Below are 18,380 nucleotides of genomic sequence, written 5' to 3'. Positions count from 1 at the left end.
TGTAGGATTCATTTCCAGCAAATGGCTTGCTGGGACAAAGTTTGCTGTAATTTAGATAGCAACCAACAAAGTAACCTTCACAGAGGCTGTATCAATTCATATCCCCTAAGAAATGTATATGAATCCCTTCGCCCCCTTTTAGATAAAAGTGAAAGTTTAGGTAAGATGGTGGGTGGAGATCACATGGCTACAACCCTCCTGAATGTTAATTTAAAAATCCATCTTCACAGGAAAATGTTCAAAATATAGTAAGAAGCACATTACAAGAGAACTTTGTAAACAAAAGATAACTATACATATTTTTGCTGTGTATAAGATTTAATGTTCACTCTATGTATACACACATGTATATTTCAAAAAAAGTTACAAAGAAAATTAACAAAATCTTAAGGTAATGAACAGCCCTGGATGGTGGAAGTATGAGGAACTGAATTTTAAATAAGACTTCATACTTTTGTGTATTTTACTTTTGTGCATTTTCCAGGTTTTGCTACAAAGATTTTGCATTACTTTGATAAACTGATAAAATGATACACTTTCTCTAGTTTACAGCAATTTCCCCTGAGGAGTTTCTTATCTGACTTGGTTTCAAAGTATCTGTAAAGAAATTAGTAGGAATATGATGCCTAGAAAAGGTGACCCGAAATGAGAAACGGAAAATTCCAAAAGAGCTGCACTGCATGGAGAGGGCCGCAATCGCTGATGGTGACAAGCTTGTTCCCAGCTTAACAGACAAGGTGACTGGAGCCTAAGCCCGCCCAGTGCCCACTCTAAGAACTGTGGAGACACGACCCTTCTGCAGCTGCCACTGTGTGGGCCGTGGCGGAGGGGACGGGGCAGTCGCAGGCCTGGCTTCTGAGCTGTCCAGTTACCGCGGGGTCTCCCCGAGTCAGAGCACGCTAGTGGTGGGGGCATTCCAAGTCTGCACCCCCACACCAACGATGGGGCCGTCACAAATGGAGGGCACTAGTGACCAGGCTTCTCCCGGTCATCCTGCGTCAGTGGCAGCAGTGGGAAGGAAATGGAACAAAGAAGACAGCCAAGCTGCTTACGCAGTAAAATCAACAGGGTGTCTATTGGTATCTTTTGGATTGAGGGATGGGATGGCAGGTGGCAACAATCCTCGAGAAAGGAAGCAGGGAAGGAGGCACAGGTTTGGGATGGAAAGTGGCATTTCCCTCTGGGTAGGCGGTTTCCAGAGTTTGCCAGGCATCCAGGGGCAGCTGCTGTTCCAGCCTGAAGTTGCGAGACCAGGACCTGGGAGTGAGCAGCACATAGCCACGGTGTTGACTGGGACATCTTGGGAGTGTGTAGAGCTCAAGATGCGCCTCTGGGACAGCAGCCCAGGGGCCCCAGGAGTTGAGGAGGGGAGGGCAAAAGGCCCCTTGAGAGGTAGAAGGGATCTGGGCAAGCACAGTGCTCCAGCATGCCAGGGGACCGAGGACTGTGGGGGGCCTGGTCGGCAAGCGGGACAAGCCAGGCGTTGAAGAGGCGGTGGTGCCTGACCCAAAGAGGGAGCGCTGCAGATTCCTCAAGAAAGAGACTGGGGAGAAAGGCGGCTGGCGCTGCCAGCTGCCCACCATTAACCTCTTCTGAGGCTTTTTCTCAGGTATAGTCTCAACCACGGAGGTTAGAGAAGCTAAGCGATTCAGTCTTGGCCAGCAAGACATGGAGGCATTGGATGAAAGCTTCTGGGAGAGTCGTTTTTTGAAACCTCACAGGTGATGAGTACTGGCTGCCTTTTCCCCTCCTCCAGTCCTGATGATGGTGGGTGCATCGGCTGAGGCTGCAGTGGTCTCCCTGTGACCATGAGGGACAGGCTGGGAGAGAAGCCACTGCCTCTGATGGCGCAGAGCCACTGAAGACACAGCCTTCAAGCAAAGTCTGATCGGTTTAAGCCACTGTTAATGGGGTGCTGACTTCAAATGCTGCCTCCAACTCCTAGCTGTGCAACCCTGGGAAGGTTATGTTTGTCCTGTGCCAGATTTTCCTTATACATAAAATGGCGCCACCTCACAGAGGTGTGAGTCACTGCCTGTCTGAAAACATACCTCTTCTGAGCCACGTAAATAGGTTATTTGCTAAGAATGAAATGGAAGGTGGTGGAGGCCAAGGCATGACAACAGAGGCGCTGTGATAATGAGTTGATGGAGAAGTCCACGAGACAAGCCCAGAGAGTGACAGGGTGGCAGAGACAAACCCGAGGCTGCGAGGCATCCTGAGGAACCTCTGGAGATGAGCTGCAAGCCTGGCTCTGCTACTGTGGAAACCCTGCTGGGTGTGACACTCAAGCATCCAAAGAACAGAACTGGACAAAGGAAAGTTCTGACAGGTCCTGAAACTCACCCATCACATCTCAGCAGTGAGTTCTGATGGTTGGACACTCTGACACTGTGCTTAGAACAGCCGCTGTACCCTTCCAGAATACTTCTTCCATTCAACTCGACGCTCTGACAATCCAGTATTCCTTCTGGGGGATATTTTTCTGGAACGATTTCTACAAGCTGACCTGTGCCATGGCCAATTTTCCTTCCTTCCAATTGTTGATGTTTATGTTTTGTATTTAACTTCGATAGGATGCAACCACAGTGGGAACAGCAAACAAACAAGAAAGGCAATTGTGCTGTGTAAGTGGAGCACACAACACAGCATCCCAGAGGGATGGGCATTTCACTCTTTCATTCTAGGTTAGAAAGCAGGCGGATTAAATCCTTAGTTTTTGCATCCTTTCTGCTGAGATACCAAGGAGCACACCTTTGAACACAATGTTCTTCTTTATAACAAGAACAGCATAGACAAAGATCAGAAGGCTTTGATTTCCTCAGGAGTAAACTTGGAAGAGAGCAAGATGAGCCAGGCGAAGTTTCCAATTGTGGACATGAAAATGGTCATATTACAATGTACTGCATCATATATAAATAAGCCATTTTCTCAGACGTCTTGCTTTTCTGGACATTGACAGCTGAAAGAAAGGTCTTCTGAAGGTCAGCAGAGACCCCAGCAAGATGGTAAGCTGTGCTTGAGATGGGGCAGATAAACTTAGAGAACAAAACAGAGTCATATCATTCACAAAGGGCCCTCAGCATAGTCCAGTGGGTCTGATGGGCAGGCTTGGGATAGGGACAAAATTTAGGTTATCCTGTTGTTTCCCCCAACATATAAAAGACTAAAAAAGAAAAAGAGGGGAGACCTATAGATTAAAAGAGACCTAAGTCAAGCAAATGCACGGTGTGATTTTTCTTTAGAGCATGATTAGAACAAACCAAACAGAAAACAAAACAAAATTTATAAGGAAACCAGGAATATCCACTAGATATTTGATGACATAGTAATTAGTTATTTCTGCTTAGATGGTAATATAGTTTTACTCGAGATTTAATGAAATTAATAATTTTTCCTGCTTCATCACAGACATTCTTAAGTGAAACCACCCCCCCACCCCACTCCCTTTACTGCAGTGCCAGGGAAGGAAAAATATGAACAGCGACCTCAGGGCAACTTCCCTGATTCTCACTGAGACTCTGGCAGTGTTACCCAGTGTTGGATTTGCACTATCAGTGCAAACATCAGTGTAAACATCAACTTAGTGAAAAAGGCAAATGATAGCTCAGAATGACTATAAAAATGGTTTTTGTCATCACGTGCCAACATGATTTTACATATATATATATATATAAGTCCATGCTTTATAGAGATATTAAAAAAATTTGATAAAATGACAAGATTTCTGGTGCTGATGTAAAAATAATCCTATGGCAACAGGGGTGCCATTTTGAAAATGTATCAGCACATGGAATGTCCAAAATAAAATGCTAAAATTACTCAGAAAAGTAAGTGGATTCTCTTCCCTCACACCAACTACAAATGTTGCAAAACAGTGGAAAAGAATTACTAAAAGAAAATGTGTACATGCTCAAGATAGCATTTGTTAAAATCAAATGTACAAGGCTGTTAACACAGCCCTGATTAACCAATTTCCAGAGTCAGGAAAGCCGGCTCTTATGCTGGGCGAGGGTTCTCCACCTCACGGCCAGGTGGCTCTTTGGTGATGGGGTTTTGCAGGATGCTCAGCAGCATCCTCGACTTCCTCCAGAGGATGCCACCGCCCTCCTCCGCCAGTCATGACAACCAAAATGTGTCCAAACATCACCAAGTATCTCCTGGGGGAACAAAGCCACTCTGAGTGAGTCCCTCCATCACAGGCAACATTGCCAATCTAAGGCCATGGTTTCTAACTGGAGCTGTGACACCCCCAGGGAAAGCTGTGGAATTTCACGGGGGAATCCTTTGTCCCTTGATTTGGGCATGAGTGTGGCTGCCATGCCTGCTCTAATGACTCTAAAGTGCAGAAATGGATCCCAGCGGCCATGGATGTATGTCTGAAACTCCTTTCTATAATATATGAACTGCGACTTGGGTTGACTCCACATATAAATTAATTCCTGCATGTTTAGAATTTAAACAAAACCTTCCAGTAACGCAGCTGCATTTGTTTTGTGCAAACCTTTCCCAAGCCTTAGTCACCACTTTGGGATATCACACCCACACAGGCCTCTCATGTTTCTGTGGGTAACACCACACCCCATGCACCAGATGGCAAGCCATAAGCAACGCCCCAAGTCTCCAGGCACGATGGTCGCCACCACAGGGAAAGACAGCAACTCAGCCGACGTTACCTACTGACCGTTTCTTTTGCTTTAATTATCCTTTACAAAACGGGGACATGTATGGGTTTCTCAACATTACACACGTGTGTAGGTTCCATTACCTCTGAATTCATTTGCGAGTACTGGGTTTGAGACTCAGGAGAATCAGTGATCTCAGGTGTTTGCAAGCACCACCGCCTTAGGAAATCTGAGGGCGTTTCTACCCTCAGCCCCCTTCCAGAAATACACCTTGTGGACGTACCACATTTCTGTACCTGTCATCCGCCGCGTTCCTTCCCTACGTGGACTCCCTGATGTCAAACAGCACGGACGTGCTCATGGCGGGCTCTTCCACCCCAATAACGCGCACCGGGTTCTTTTCCTGCATGATCTCGTGGAGGTCAAACAGCGCCAGTGCCCTGCCGGCGGGCGGCCCCGCCTTCGTCCCGCCCCCGGGGCTCTCCTCCGGGGGTCCGAGCGGGCGCCGCCCGAGGTGCGCGCCGCGGCTGCGGACCTGCGGGCGCCGGCGGCCCCGGCCCCGGGGCTGCTCTCGGGTGTGCGTGATCTGGTGGCGGATGAGGTGCGAGCTCTGCGTGAAACCCTTGCCGCACTGGCTGCACCGGAAGGGCCTGTCGCTGCGCGGCGGGCCCTCGCCCGGGCTCAGGGGCTCGGGCCAGGAGGGCGCGGGCGCGAAGAGCAACCTCTGGCGGCAGTCGTAGGGCCCGTCGCCCGCATGCTTACGCTGGTGCTGTGCCAGCGACGAGCTGTGCCTGAAGCCCTTGCCGCAGCGGCTGCACTCGTAGGGCCGCTCAGCCGTGTGCGTCCGCAGGTGCAAGAACAGGCAAGTGGTCCGCGAGAAGGCCTTGCCGCACACGCTGCAGGCGAACGGCTTCTCGCCGGTGTGCGTGCGCCGGTGGCGGCCCAGTGACGAGTTCTGGTTGAAGGCGCGCCCGCAGTCCTGGCAGGCGTAGGGCTTCTCGCCCGTGTGGATGCGCCGGTGCACCGTGAGGTGCGTGCTGTGGCAGAAAGACTTGCCGCATTCGGCGCATTTGTAGGGCTTGTGGCCCGTGTGGATGCGCTCGTGCTGCACCAGCGACGAGTTCTGGCTGAAGGCCTTGCCGCATTCCTTGCACGCGTAGGGCCGCTCGCCTGTATGGATGCGCCGGTGCACCGTGAGGTGCGCGTTGTGGTTGAAGGACTTCCCGCAGTCCGCACACTTGTAGGGCTTGTCGGGCGCCTGGCCGCGCGCCAGCTCCGCCTCCGGAACGGGACGCGCCACAGTGGAAGCCTCGCCGCCGTCGTGGCGGCTGCGCGGCTGCGGTCCCGGGGAGCCCGTCTCCTCACGTGCGGCGTCAGGGCTCCGCTCCGAGCTCGGACCCCGAGATTCCGGCACACACGCACGCTCCACCCTGGAGACCTCTGGGAGCCGACCGAGGCTCTCCCCAAGTCTGAGACTTCCGTCCTGAACCAGGACTTCCTTGAGTGGCCAATGACCCTGGTCCTGCTCGGGCCCCCTGACCCAGCCCGCCCGTTCCCAGTCTTCCCCCGACGAAGTGGGACACAGCGCCTCCCCCAGGAAGCCTTCCTGCCCCTTCTCCTCAGGAAGGCCCTGCTCCCAGGCTGGTGGTTGACCCTCCAGTGCAGCTTCCTGGCCTGAAAGAAAACCAAAGAGCTGTGAGGGGCTGATGGACACACCCTAGGTCGGTGTCCAACCTCCCAGTTCTGCTCACGTTGACCGCAGTGCTCTGTCTGCAAACAAAGCTTCCCTCACTCATTCTTTCAACAAAAACTTTTTGAGCACCCGCCATGGGCCAGATACTGGCCTAGATCAGGAGCTGGCCAAAGACAACCCCCAAGCTAACCACGCTAACGGGCGGACTCTGAAGCGGTCAGGTCTCTCTTGTCAGTCACAGAGGGTCTGCTGGCAGGCGATTCTGCAGGTGACACGTAGTCCACTCATCAGCTGGCTTTAAAAACCTTAGCACTGGGAGATGATGCTGGGTTAGCTGGGCGACGAGCAATCCCCTCAAGCTTTACAAACAGGAGGAGGAGGTAGAAGGGACAGGCTGGGCAGGGGGCCTGAGCCAGGGAAGCAGAGCCAGCTGTCAGCCTGCAAGGACAGGGGGACTTCTGTCCAAGGACCACGTGGCTGGACTCTGCCAACAGCCTGCCCGCATGGAGGCACAGCCTTTCTGAGCCTCCCAGGAAGTCTGCCGCCTCCACTGCCCGCCCACCGATACCCTGCCTTTGGCCTTGTGGGGGCCGCGGCAATGAACCAGTTGGGTCGGACAGAACCGAGAAGTAACACGTTGCCTTAAACCTCTGTGTTTGTGGTAATCTGCTACAGTGATGATAGAAAACAAACACAGAGACTGAACACTGCCCACAAAGCCTAAAATACTGTCTGGCCTGAGGTGCTGGGGATAAAGCAGTGACTCCGAAGGACAGAAAGCCCTGCTGGGGAGGCAGACACAAAGCACAGAAGGAGCAGGCTCAGGGGGACGAGGAGCTGTTTCAAACCCAGGTGTGACAGGTCAGATCCCATGTGGAGGTGCCCTCTCACCTGTGGGACACCTTGCGAGGAGCAGCCCCTGGTCCTGGATCCTCCAGAGGCCGAAGTGCCCCTCAGGCAGGCAAGGTGCTCCCTCCTCCCAGCACAGTGATGCACACTCTACCAACTGACCACACACGCAGCCCCTGCACATACCTATTCCTGGGAAGGCAGGGCGGCTTCCGGAGGCTGCGGGGGTGGGTTTCCTGGAGGCTCCAGCCTGCAGAGGCGCCCGCGGGCCTTGGCCCTTCCCCTCACCTCCAGAGCCAGCAGCGCAGCATCGGGCAATTCCCCTCTGACATCTCCCGTCCTCATCCTGCCCCCCTCACAAGAGGGCTGCTGTGAGGTCACAGGCTGGCCCAGCAATCCAACAGCTGGGCTAGGGGATTAGGACGTGGACGTCTTCGGGGCCAGCGGGCCTGCCCACCCCCAGCTTGAACCTCCTGACCTGCTGCAATTCTGGCCATAGCACACTCTGTGTTCATGCACTCAGGGCCCACCTCACCACATCAGAATGTCCACACGCAGCTCAGAGCTGACAGGAAGCAGGTTCTCAAACCTGCCTCAGATCCGAGGCAGTGCGGGAGCACTGACCGGGGAGAGGAACTGGAGGGGCTCAGGCTGGCCAGGCAGCTGGTGCGTCTCCTCACCTCCAGACCCCAGACTGGGCTCCATGCACAGCACCCAGCGGGTCTTCTAAAACACCAGTCAGCCCTCACAAAAGCTTGTACAGGAACGTTCACAGTAGCGCTATCCAGTAGAACCAAGGAGAAACAACCCAATGTGGTCCACCAACCAAATGTGGTCCATCCACACAATGGAATGTGATTCAGTGACGGAAGGAATGAACTACGGAGACAAAGTACAGCATGACTGAACCTTGAAAGCCTGATGCTCCTTGGAAGAAGCCAGACATACACAAACTATCACGTACTAAAGTAAGTTACAAGGGCATTCTGTACGACAGAGGGTATTCACCCAATATTTTATAGCTGTGAGAGGAGCAGAGCCTTTAAAAACTGTGAATCACTACACTGTATACCTGTATTTATTTAAGATGTTATACATCAACTACATTTCAAGAAAAAATAAAAGCTAGACACCAAAGGCCATGTTATAAGATTCCACTTAAATGGAATATCCAGAATATGCAAATTCCCTGATAGAAAGTGGATTAGTGACTGCCAGGGCTGGGTGGGATGAGGTGATGAGCGACTACTGTCATTTAATGAGAAATATGTATGTGGTCTTCATCCCTGGGCCCCAGCACACAGCTCCTAAAACCCTTGCAATTTCCTTAGTGAGAGGGGTTAGGACTGTCTTTTGTTAATTGTAATAAATTCCCCTCAACCATGAGTTCATGCTGAGAGGCGACTCTTGATGGGCCCTCAACAGCTTCAAGATGGGATGCTTCAGCCCCTCTCCCCTGACACTTGCCTGTTCATTTATATCCTTTACACTAGCATTTACAAAACACAATAAATGTAAGCAGTGATTTCCTGAGTTCTGTGGGCTGTTACAGCACACTACTGAACCTAAGGGGGGCGCGTGGGAAGCCCTGGTTTACAGCCAGTCAGTCCGAAGGATGGGAGGCCGACTTGTGACCCATGTCTGAAGAGGGGCCAGCCTAATAGGACTGCGTTCCTAAGCTGTGAGGTCTGCACCAACTCCAGGCAGGGCGGGTCAGAATTGGACTGAACTGTTGCGACACCCATCTCGTGCCTCAAGAGTTGGACAATCGGTGGTTGATGTGGAAAAAACCCACATATTTGGCATCAAGAGTGTTCTACGGGTAGAAACAAACCGGAGCACCTCTAGTGGGTGATTCTGGGGGGCTGCAACGTTCTGGACTACACAGTGGTGATGGGTGTACAATCCGCGAACATGCTCGAAACCAGAGGACCGTACACTTCAGATGGGTCAATTTTATGGCAAGCTTGGGACCGGGCAGCCAGAAGGGAGCTGGCCAGGTGGATGAGAGTTACCTCAGAGACTGGGGAAAGGAAGGCTACTGTCTGGGACTGAAAATACACAGGCTCCACACCCAGAGGAGACAGCGTACTTGGCAGTCCCGTCCCAGGTGGGGGCCACACCGTGTGTGGAGGGACCACGGACTCCCTGCGGATGGTGTCAGAGGGGAGCGGACTGTGGGTCTAGCTGCTTACGTTTCCCATGGCCAGAGCCCACTTCCTTCAAAATGTAGTCAGGGTACCAACACATCGGCCCAGGGACTGACGACAATCTAACCCCACCCCAGCCTTCGAGCAGCTGGGGCGTCCCCCTCCTCAACAACATCTGGAGCTGGAGAAAGGGGACAAATATGACTGGTGCCACTCTTCCCAGCTCCCTCAGCCCTCGCACGGAGCACGGATGTGGCGTCCAAAGCTGCTGCAGCCGCACCCAGCCCGGAGAAGGGCCAGAAGAATTGGGACCACCAGCCTGGGCGGCGCGGGAATGCTGAGCCAGCACCGGCACGATCCCCCCAGCTCTGCTTCGTGAGGGGCCTGCCGCTCCCATGCTGACAGCGCTGGGCCAGCCGTCAGGTACTCACGGCTCCCACGAGAACAGAAGCGCGTACGGCACAAGTGCACAGACTGTGGACGTGCAAGAATGAAATGGAGGTGAAGGGCAGGTTCACACTCAGAAATTATCCCATGGGACAGACACACCACATGCTGCTGGGAAAAGAGGAAGTGCTGGACTCTGGCCACTCGAGCAGAGCCAGTATCTCTGAGCTCAGAGAAAGGGGGGCATGAGTGAGGGGACCCCAGAGCACTGGGAGCACTGCAGGCAGGGGGTGAAGGACGGGGCCCAAGCCCCTGTGGAGAAAGGGCTCCAGGGCGGCCGAGGCAGCTGTCCCAGAAGGACAGCTTGAGGCCTTGAGGCCTGTCCCTTGAGCTTGTCCCTTGAGGCCGGCCTCTGGCTTGGTCGGGGAACTTGGATTTGGGGGCACTGCCCTGAACCAAACTGGGAAGAGAGACTCACTGTGGCTTAGGGCAAACACCTGCTTTCTCCTGGGAGCTTGGGTCTTGGTCTGTGCCAGGTGGAGGATGCCTGCAAGACCAGCCCCCAATCAGCCCCTGGCCCAGAGCCTACATGAGCCTGCCTAGTAGCCAACACCTCTCACGAACTGTCACAGCGCACTGCCGGGGGACTGAGGGGGTCCAGGCGGGGCTCTGGCCCCCCTGACTGGCCTCTTCCCTTTGCTGACTTTCCTCTGGGGACCCCAACACATCACCCCTTCCAAGGGGCACAGCTGCTCCTATCAGGGCTCCCACTCGGTGGGCTCTCACCTGGACGGCAGCCCTGGGGAAGTCCTTTCTCCGCCACCCACAGCTCAGCCCCTTGCTCCAGCTGGGAGATGACGTCTGGTTTGGGAAGCTCAGGCCCTGGAAACAGAGAAAGACAAAGGTGGTGTGGGTCTGCTCTGGAGAAGATGAGAACCAGTCCAGGCTCCAGACTGAGACTCCTGACCCTCAGGGGCCGGGGTGCCTCATAAGGTTCTGCATCCGGACACACAAGGGCAGAGTCTATAACCCATGTGTCCCGCAGGAGTGCAAAATCAAGCTCCGTGATCTCCAGCCCGAGGTCAAGTCATCACACGAGAAGCCCGGCAACCCATAACCCATGAAGAGTAAGTCAGCGCAGGAATCTGGTCAGCAGCAGGGGAAGCGGCCTCACCCACAGAGAGCAGGTGCCCAAAGGTCTCCAGCATCACGTCTCGGTACAGGGTCCTCTGGGCCGGGCCCAGCTGCCCCCACTCCTCCTGGGTGAAGTCCACAGCCACGTCCCGGAAAGTCACCGGCTCCTGAAACATCACACATGCTGCATCACCCGGACTGTCCCCATCGGTGTCTTCAGGATTAGGAGGAGGGGTGGGAAAGGTGAAGACAAGCAGGCCAGTGGCCAGGGAGTGCGTCCCGAGCAACGCGAGTCAGGTTTCCTGGGCCCTGCTGGGCTCCCGCCTGGGGTGGGCTGTCGGCCAGGATGCAAGAAGGCATCCGGGCAAGAACAAAGCCAACCAACCCACAACCAACCTTGGACAGGCGCAGGTGCTGACAGAGACCAGTCTAAACTGCTGACTTGCAGATTTGTGGGCTAAAGAAACAGTGACTGTTGTGTCTAAGCCCCCAAATTTTGGGATAGTCTGTTATGCAACAACGGCTAACTGACACACTAAAAAATCCTCAGAGTCAAAGCAAGGCTTATCCTCCTCCCCGAAAAGAGGGGTGTGCAGTTGGAGTTAGAAATTCACTGGCCTTCAGAGACTGGGCAGGCTCACAAGTGACTGAAGTGGGTTCGTGTAAGGGCCTGTAAGGGTACTTAACTTATGAGAGGTGGCACAGGAAGTGATGGTAACATGTGCCCTGTCTGAAGCGGCAGCTCGGACTCAGAACCAATTGACTGTGGCAAAATACAGGCCTCACGTGGTCAGAATGCCCAGTCTCTGGTGAGAAACTGAAAATTAGGCCACATTTTATGAGGGAAAAACTTGTAGTTCCATGTAAAAGAATAAAGTTAAGTCTCCTATCTCACGCCATATATAAAATTTAACTCAAATGGATCAAAGGCATAAATATAAGAGTTAAAACTATTAACCTCTTAGAAGAAAACATATGGCTAAATTTTTATAACTGTGTCTGACAAAGGATTCTTAGCTATAACAGCAAAAGAACAAGCAATAAAGTAAAAAAAATAAGTAAACTGGACTTCATAAAAATTAAAACCTTTTTTGTTTCTAAGGGACATTAACAGGAAAGTGAAAAGATACTCGTATGATGGGATGTGATGATTGCAGATCATCTCTCTCATAAGTGACTTGTATTCCGAAGATATAGAGAACTCTTAAGAATCAATAATGAAAAAAAAAAAAAAAGACTCAATAATGAAGACAATCCAATAAATAAGCAAAGACTCTAAATAGGTATTTCTTCAAGAAGATATAAAAGAAAATAAACAATCAGCTAATAAGCACCTGAAAAGATGCTCAAGGTCATTCGCCACCAGGGAAATGCAAGTCAAAATCACATACAAAAGACTTCAATTTTCAAGTGGTATTTCCTTTAAGAAAAACACAATTACATTTTTAAATATTTAAGAAATTACAGTACAGGTGGCATGTGGTTCGACCAAAAATTATGCAGCAAATTTACAGAACCCTTTGGTTGCGACCAAGGTCTCTGCTCCTGTCCCCGCACCCTCACCTCTCACTCTGACGGTCCTCCAGCCCTGAAAACACGGTCGCTGTGCCTCCGGCCGCCATTACCTGCTCTGCACGCGGCGCCAGTGACAGTGCTGGGCCCGCTGCGGGCTGTCTAGGCCACAGACCTCTCAGCGGCATCACAGGAGTCCCGCATGTCTCCTCCTGGCATCCCAGCAGAAGCCCGCTCCTCGCTGTCTTTGAACCTCCCCGCTGCTTCACCGCAGACCCCTGCAGCCCTCCTCCTGGTCTCCTGCTCTGCACTGTGGGCCCAGCGGGATGGGTTTTGTCAGACCTGCTCCCTCCATACATCCTCCCGGAGCTGAGCAGGCCAGCACCCAGTCACTGGACTCCACCGTTAGCTAGCTCTCGGTGTCTCTTACTCCCACGCGGCAATGCCTGAATGTATTTTTCAAACCCATGCCACTCCTGCTTAAAGCATTCAAATAGCTCCTTCCTTTCGATAAAGGATGACCCCCTTTAGCCTGGCTATGGGTAGCTGAAAAATGGCCCCTAAAGATATTCAGGTCCTAGTTCTTGGAACCTGTGAATATTATCATAAATGGCAAAAGGGACTCTGTGGATGTGTTAATCGAGTCCCTTAATGGGTTTTAAACCCATTTTAAACCTTTAATGGGTTTTAAAAATAGGGAGATTATCCTGGAATATCCAGGTGGTCCTTAAATTCAATCACAAATGTCCTTCTGAAGGGAAGGTATTGGGAGACTGAACTACAGGAGGCAGAAGATAATATGACCACTAAAGCAAAATGAAAGTGGACAAAGGCCCATGAGCCAAAAAATGCAACGTCTATGGCTCTAATAGCTGAAAAAGGCAATGCGAGACCAGCGGAGAGCCTTAACAGGAAAGGTGCAGCTGCCCACGCCTGATCTCAGTTCAGGGAAAGTGATTTCAGACTCCTGACCTCTGGAACCCTAAGAATCAACATATTAATATATATTTCAAACCATCACGTTTGTAATAATCTGTCATGGCAGCCAAAGGATGCTAACACACTGGACCTCAAAGCCCCCTGCTTCCAACCCTCGCCTCCTGTGGTGGCAGGCCTCCAAGATGGACCCCAGTGATCCCCAGCCCCTGTGTAGCCTCCTCCTATACTGAGCAGATCTGACTTATGTAACTGATACGATAATTCAGAGAGTGAATTCTGAGCCCAGGTCACAAGACACTGTGGCTTCCACCGAGCCCTCTCTTGGATCATTCCCTTTGTGGGAAGCTGGGCGCCATGTTGTAAGAACGCCCAGACGGCTCCAGAGAGAGTCCCACATCAGAAGGAACAGAGGCCTCCTAACAACTCTCATGAATGAGCCATCCGGAAGGGGGATCCTCCAGCCCCAGTCAAGTCTCAGGTGACAGCAGTCCAGGCTGACATCTTGACTGTCATGAACCCAGGCCAGAACCACCAGCAGTTATTACAGGACTCCTGTCATCAGCAACTGAGGTAATACTGATTGTTGTTTTAGGCCACTATGTTTTCATCATTTGTTGCACAGCAACAGATAACAAACACACTCTCAAGCCTCTCACTGCTGACAGATTCTCTCCTTGACCGAACTTTAGTCTGGCTCGCAACCTCTTCCCAAATAAGCTTTGACCTTTGGGCTTCTGCATCCATTTCTGCATCATTCAGTTTTACCGAAATTCTGGTCCCATTGGTTTCTTGGGTCCCATTGGTCCCAAGAATCCTACCCTCCATATCTGATCACTCTTGATATCTTTTCAAAGTCCTCATCCCCCACAGCCCTCCAAGTAACATCCCATCATTTGGCCTGATTCAGCAAGAACCCTGTTTTAGGTCAGTTTAGCAAGATATGCAGATGACACCACTCTAATGGCAGAAAGTAAAGGGGAACTAAGGAGTCTCTTGATGAGGGTGAAAGAGGAGAGTGAAAAAGCTGACTTAAAACTCAACATTCGGAAAACTAAGATCATGGCATCTGGTCCCACCACTTCATGGCAAACAGATGGGGAAACAATGGAAATGGTGACAGACTTTATTTTCTTGGGCTCCAAAATCACTGCAGAGGGTAACTGCAACCATGAAATTTTTAAAAGATGCTTGCTCCCTCAAAGGAAAGCTATGACAAACCTAGACAGCATATTAAAAAGCAGAGACATCACTTTGTCCATATAGTTAAAGTGAAAGTATTAGTCACTCAGCCATGTCCAATTCTTTGTGACCCCATGGACTGTAGCCCACCAGGCTCCTCTGTCTGGAATTTTCTTGAATTCTCTTGAGAATTCCTCTTGCCTGGATCAGGCAAGAATACTGGAGCGGGTTGCCATTTCCTTCTCCAGGGGATCTTCCCCACTCAGAGATGGAACCTGGATCTCCTGCATTGCGAACAGACATGCAGTCGTGTATGTCATGTATGGATGTACAGCTGGACCATAAAGAAGGCTGAGCGCCAAAGAACTGATGCTTTCGAATTGCGGTGCTGGAGAAGACTCTTGAGAGTCCCATGGACTGCAAGGAGACCTAACCAGTCATCCTAAAGGAAACCAACCCTGAATATTCATTGGAAGAACTGATACTGAAGCTCCCAATACTTTGGCCACCTGATGTGAAGAGCCAACTCAGTGGAAAAGACCCTGATGCTGTGAAAGATTGAACGCAGGAGCAGAAGGGGATGACAGAGGATGAGATAGTTGGATGGCATCGCCAACTCAATGGACATGAGTTTGAGCAAACTCTGGGAGATAGTGAAGGACAGGGAAGTCTGGCATGCTGCAGTCCATGAGGTCGCACAGTCAGACAACAACCAAAAATTACCTCTACCCCCACTATAAAAAATACCCACATTTGCTTGTTGTATTCACAGTTGAGCCCAGTTCTATACTGAAGTCTCTTTCCCCCTACTGCAACTGTCCCCAAAGAAAACCTGTTTTTACTGCTTTAACTATGGCCCAGCTCTGATACTCTTTGACACTGCTCACTCCCTGCCCCTTCTCCGGGATCCACAGCAAAAGCAAACAAAAACGTGGTTGCATCTCCTACACATTTGCAACAGTCTCCGAACACTGTGCACACCTAGGATTATCAACAGTCTCACTTTGCATACCAAATCTGAAATAAATGCAAAAGCCGGTAGGCAAGGACAGAAGGACAGAAAGTCTGGAACTTAAGGAATTATATACATTTCTTTTGGTTCCTGCCACGTGGAGTCAGCACGGTATGGAGAACACGGGCAGCAGCCACTTTGTCTAGAAGGGCCGGAGCTTTCAAACAGGCGCCTTCCCAGATGCCCTTGGAGACTGCTCTGAACTGAGTCCCCGACAGCCCGGCAGGGGTCAGACCCTAATAGTCGCTCCCGCCCCAATAACGCGGTGTGTCCTTACCCGGGAGGCGGTGCCCGGGGTTTCGGGGAGCGGGACTCTGGGTGGGTGTCGGTTGACTCCGCACGTTGAAGCATCTCTACTACAGTTTCTAAGACCCATCCTCACGGTGGACGGCCTTCGGGGCGGGGGAGGGGGGCAGGATATCGGCGGGGGGCCAGCCTGATGCTCGGGAACGAACCCAAGTCCTTTCCCTGAACGGAAAGGCCGGAGGACTCGCGGAGCACGCGCACTCGGGGACGGGAAAGCCCGGGTTCGAACCAGACGCCACCCCTCACCAGCTGGGCATGTCAGCGTACCCCAACCTTGGCTTCAGTCTCCCCGTCTGTCCAGGGGATAAGGCCCGACCCTGCCCACCGTGCGCTGTGAGGGCTAAAGGGGTAATACCCGGCCCGAAGCCCGCTGCCATCGTTGTTATTGTTGCTATTATTGTTCTGCCGTACCTGGAGCCGTTCTACCGGCGGCCCCATAGCCATCACCAGTGCCGCCGCTTCCTCCTCGGGGTCCATCCTAGGCTGACAGGTAGAGGACTGGTGCCCGAGGCGACCCTGAACACGAGAGCCGTCCCCGACACAAGAACCTCAAGACTCACAGCCCGCTGGACAATGGCGGCCGCGCTGGGGACGCCGAAACTACAGATCCCAGAAGGCCGTGCGGCACGCCGCAGCCCCGGCCAATGAAAGCTTTCGTTCGTCGAGCCTTCAACCAATGGGAGCCCGTTGGCTTCGGGCCAATGGGAGCTTCCTCCCTGTTGCCCTGAGGCCAATGGGCGCCTCCATCCTCCGGCCTCCAGGCACCGCAGGCGCTCACCGCAGAGAGCCGCGGGCCTGAGTGGGCGGGGTTCCTCTGCCCATTGCTGTAGTGCTGCGGGTCGTCGTCGTGGGGGAAGTCCTTCTCCCAGTCCAGCCGTTCCGCAGCCTTCGCCTTCGCAGCCCTGTCTCCAAATGCCAGTCTGCGCCCCGGGTCCCCTCCTCCAAATACAGTCTGCGCCCCGTGGCCCCTCTTTCAAATGCCAATCTGCGCCCCGCGGCCCCCATTCCGAATGCCAATCTGCGCCCCGCGGCCCTTCTTTCAAATGCCAATCTGCGCCCTGCGGCCCCTCTTTCAAGTGCTGTTTGTGCCCCGCTGCCCGCCTTCCAAATGCCAGTCGGCAACCTGGATTGCCACAGCCCTTGAAATCCGGGGTCTGCTCTTCCTAGCCGGCAACACAGAGGAGGAGGCCTGGGGCTTTCCTAGTTTCTTTCTGGATTGTATACTGTCGTTGTGCTCAAAATATTTCTATGCTTCAGAATAACACGAACGTTTAAACGTTTGTCACTGGAACCATTTTGAGGAGCCGTTGCCCAGAGCGGGCACCGCTCGAGATCTGAAAGCTGATCTTGTTCTGTTTCTCGATTGGTGGTGTTTCCCTTGCCATGGGTCATGTCTGTGAGTTTGTTAGAGTCTGTTAAAAAATTACTAGAAAAGAAGGAAAAAGCAGATGTTCACCGGGATGCAATCAAATAAGAATATTTACTTGACCATTTACTGTATGCTAGGAACCAGGCATAGCAAGCAGAGAACAGAGGTACTTGCCTGCCCTCACAGTGGTGCTGGTGTAGTGGGGAGAGACAGACAATAAAGCACAAACATGGCAAAGGGGTGAACAGTCACGGTCACTGCGGGGATGGGGCAGCCGGCCTCCAAGGGGCCTGAAGTTTCCACACTCTCTCCTGCTCCTCTCTTTTCTGCCCTTGAATCTCCGCTCCTCCAGTGACCCCTCTGCTCTTTACTGGGCATCCCCCCTGCAACCCTATCTGGGGCCCAACCCCACAAGGTCTGCAGTACCAGGAGGAGCACGTGGTCAAGCATCTTCCTTCACCACAGCAGGTGCCTGTGGAAACCACAAATCAGGCAGCCTCCAAGGAGACCAAATCTGGCCTCTGTCAGGAACCCAGCAAAATTTCCTGGCAGTATCCCTTTCTCTACAGTCACGGACTGATGAAAGGTTAGATAGCATCACCGACTCAATGGACATGAATTTGAGCAAACACTGGGAGATAGTGGAGGATGGAGGAGACTGCCGGGCTGCGATCCATGGGGTTGCAGAGTCGGACATGACTGGGTGACTGAATAGTCACTGACTTTTCTCCTGGTGCTGCTGAATCTTGGATGCATGATGTTTTCCTATTACTTTGACTGTTTCTTTTCTATTACTTGTAGTTTTGTTTTCTTCTTGATTATAAGTGTTAATTTCTCAATGGTGTCCAACTCTTTGCCCCCTGGGGATGGTAGCCTGCCAGGTTCCTCTGTCAATGGAATTCTCCAGACGAGGATACTAGAGTGAGTAACCATTCATTTCCAGGGGATCTTCCTGACCCAAGGATCAATCCCAGGCCTCTTGCATTACAGGCAGATTCTTTACCATCTAAGCCACTAGAGAAGCCCTGATTTTAATATAGGGTTTTGTCTATTGAAGTAGTTCTCAAAGTGTGGACTAGGGACAACCTGGGAGATTCCTGAGATCCTTTCTATGAGTCAGTGAGTTCCAAGCTAAGTTCATAATAATACTTCCCCCCCATTCCCATTTCTCACAAATGTATGGTAGAGGTTTTTTTTTAAGCTTCTGAATGAACAATATTGGGAC

General features: G+C 52.0%; 1 protein-coding gene across 4 annotated transcripts; it reads right to left on the bottom strand.

The window, feature by feature from the left end:
• Positions 1-4,680: 4,680 nt before the first annotated feature.
• Positions 4,681-16,406, bottom strand: LOC133229815 (zinc finger protein 8-like). Of its 4 annotated transcripts, XM_061386580.1 has the most exons (5): positions 16,198-16,399; positions 10,879-11,005; positions 10,491-10,586; positions 10,183-10,251; positions 4,681-6,299 (listed from the first exon to the last, which is right to left on the bottom strand). In XM_061386580.1, exons 1-5 carry the CDS (start codon positions 16,261-16,263, stop codon positions 4,945-4,947), a joined length of 1,713 nt encoding a protein of 570 aa, XP_061242564.1. In that variant the 5' UTR covers positions 16,264-16,399; the 3' UTR covers positions 4,681-4,944. The 4 variants fall into 4 exon arrangements, with proteins under 4 accessions (XP_061242564.1, XP_061242565.1, XP_061242566.1 ...); XM_061386581.1 differs by lacking the exons at positions 10,183-10,251; positions 10,879-11,005 and adding an exon at positions 9,749-9,893 and having other exon boundaries at positions 16,198-16,406; XM_061386582.1 differs by lacking the exon at positions 10,183-10,251.
• Between the last annotated feature and the right edge of the window lie 1,974 nt (positions 16,407-18,380).

The sequence above is a fragment of the Bos javanicus genome, chromosome 18 (assembly GCF_032452875.1).
Source record: "Bos javanicus breed banteng chromosome 18, ARS-OSU_banteng_1.0, whole genome shotgun sequence".
NCBI lineage: Eukaryota > Metazoa > Chordata > Mammalia > Artiodactyla > Bovidae > Bos > Bos javanicus.
This window is presented reverse-complemented; position numbering and strand designations above follow the sequence as displayed.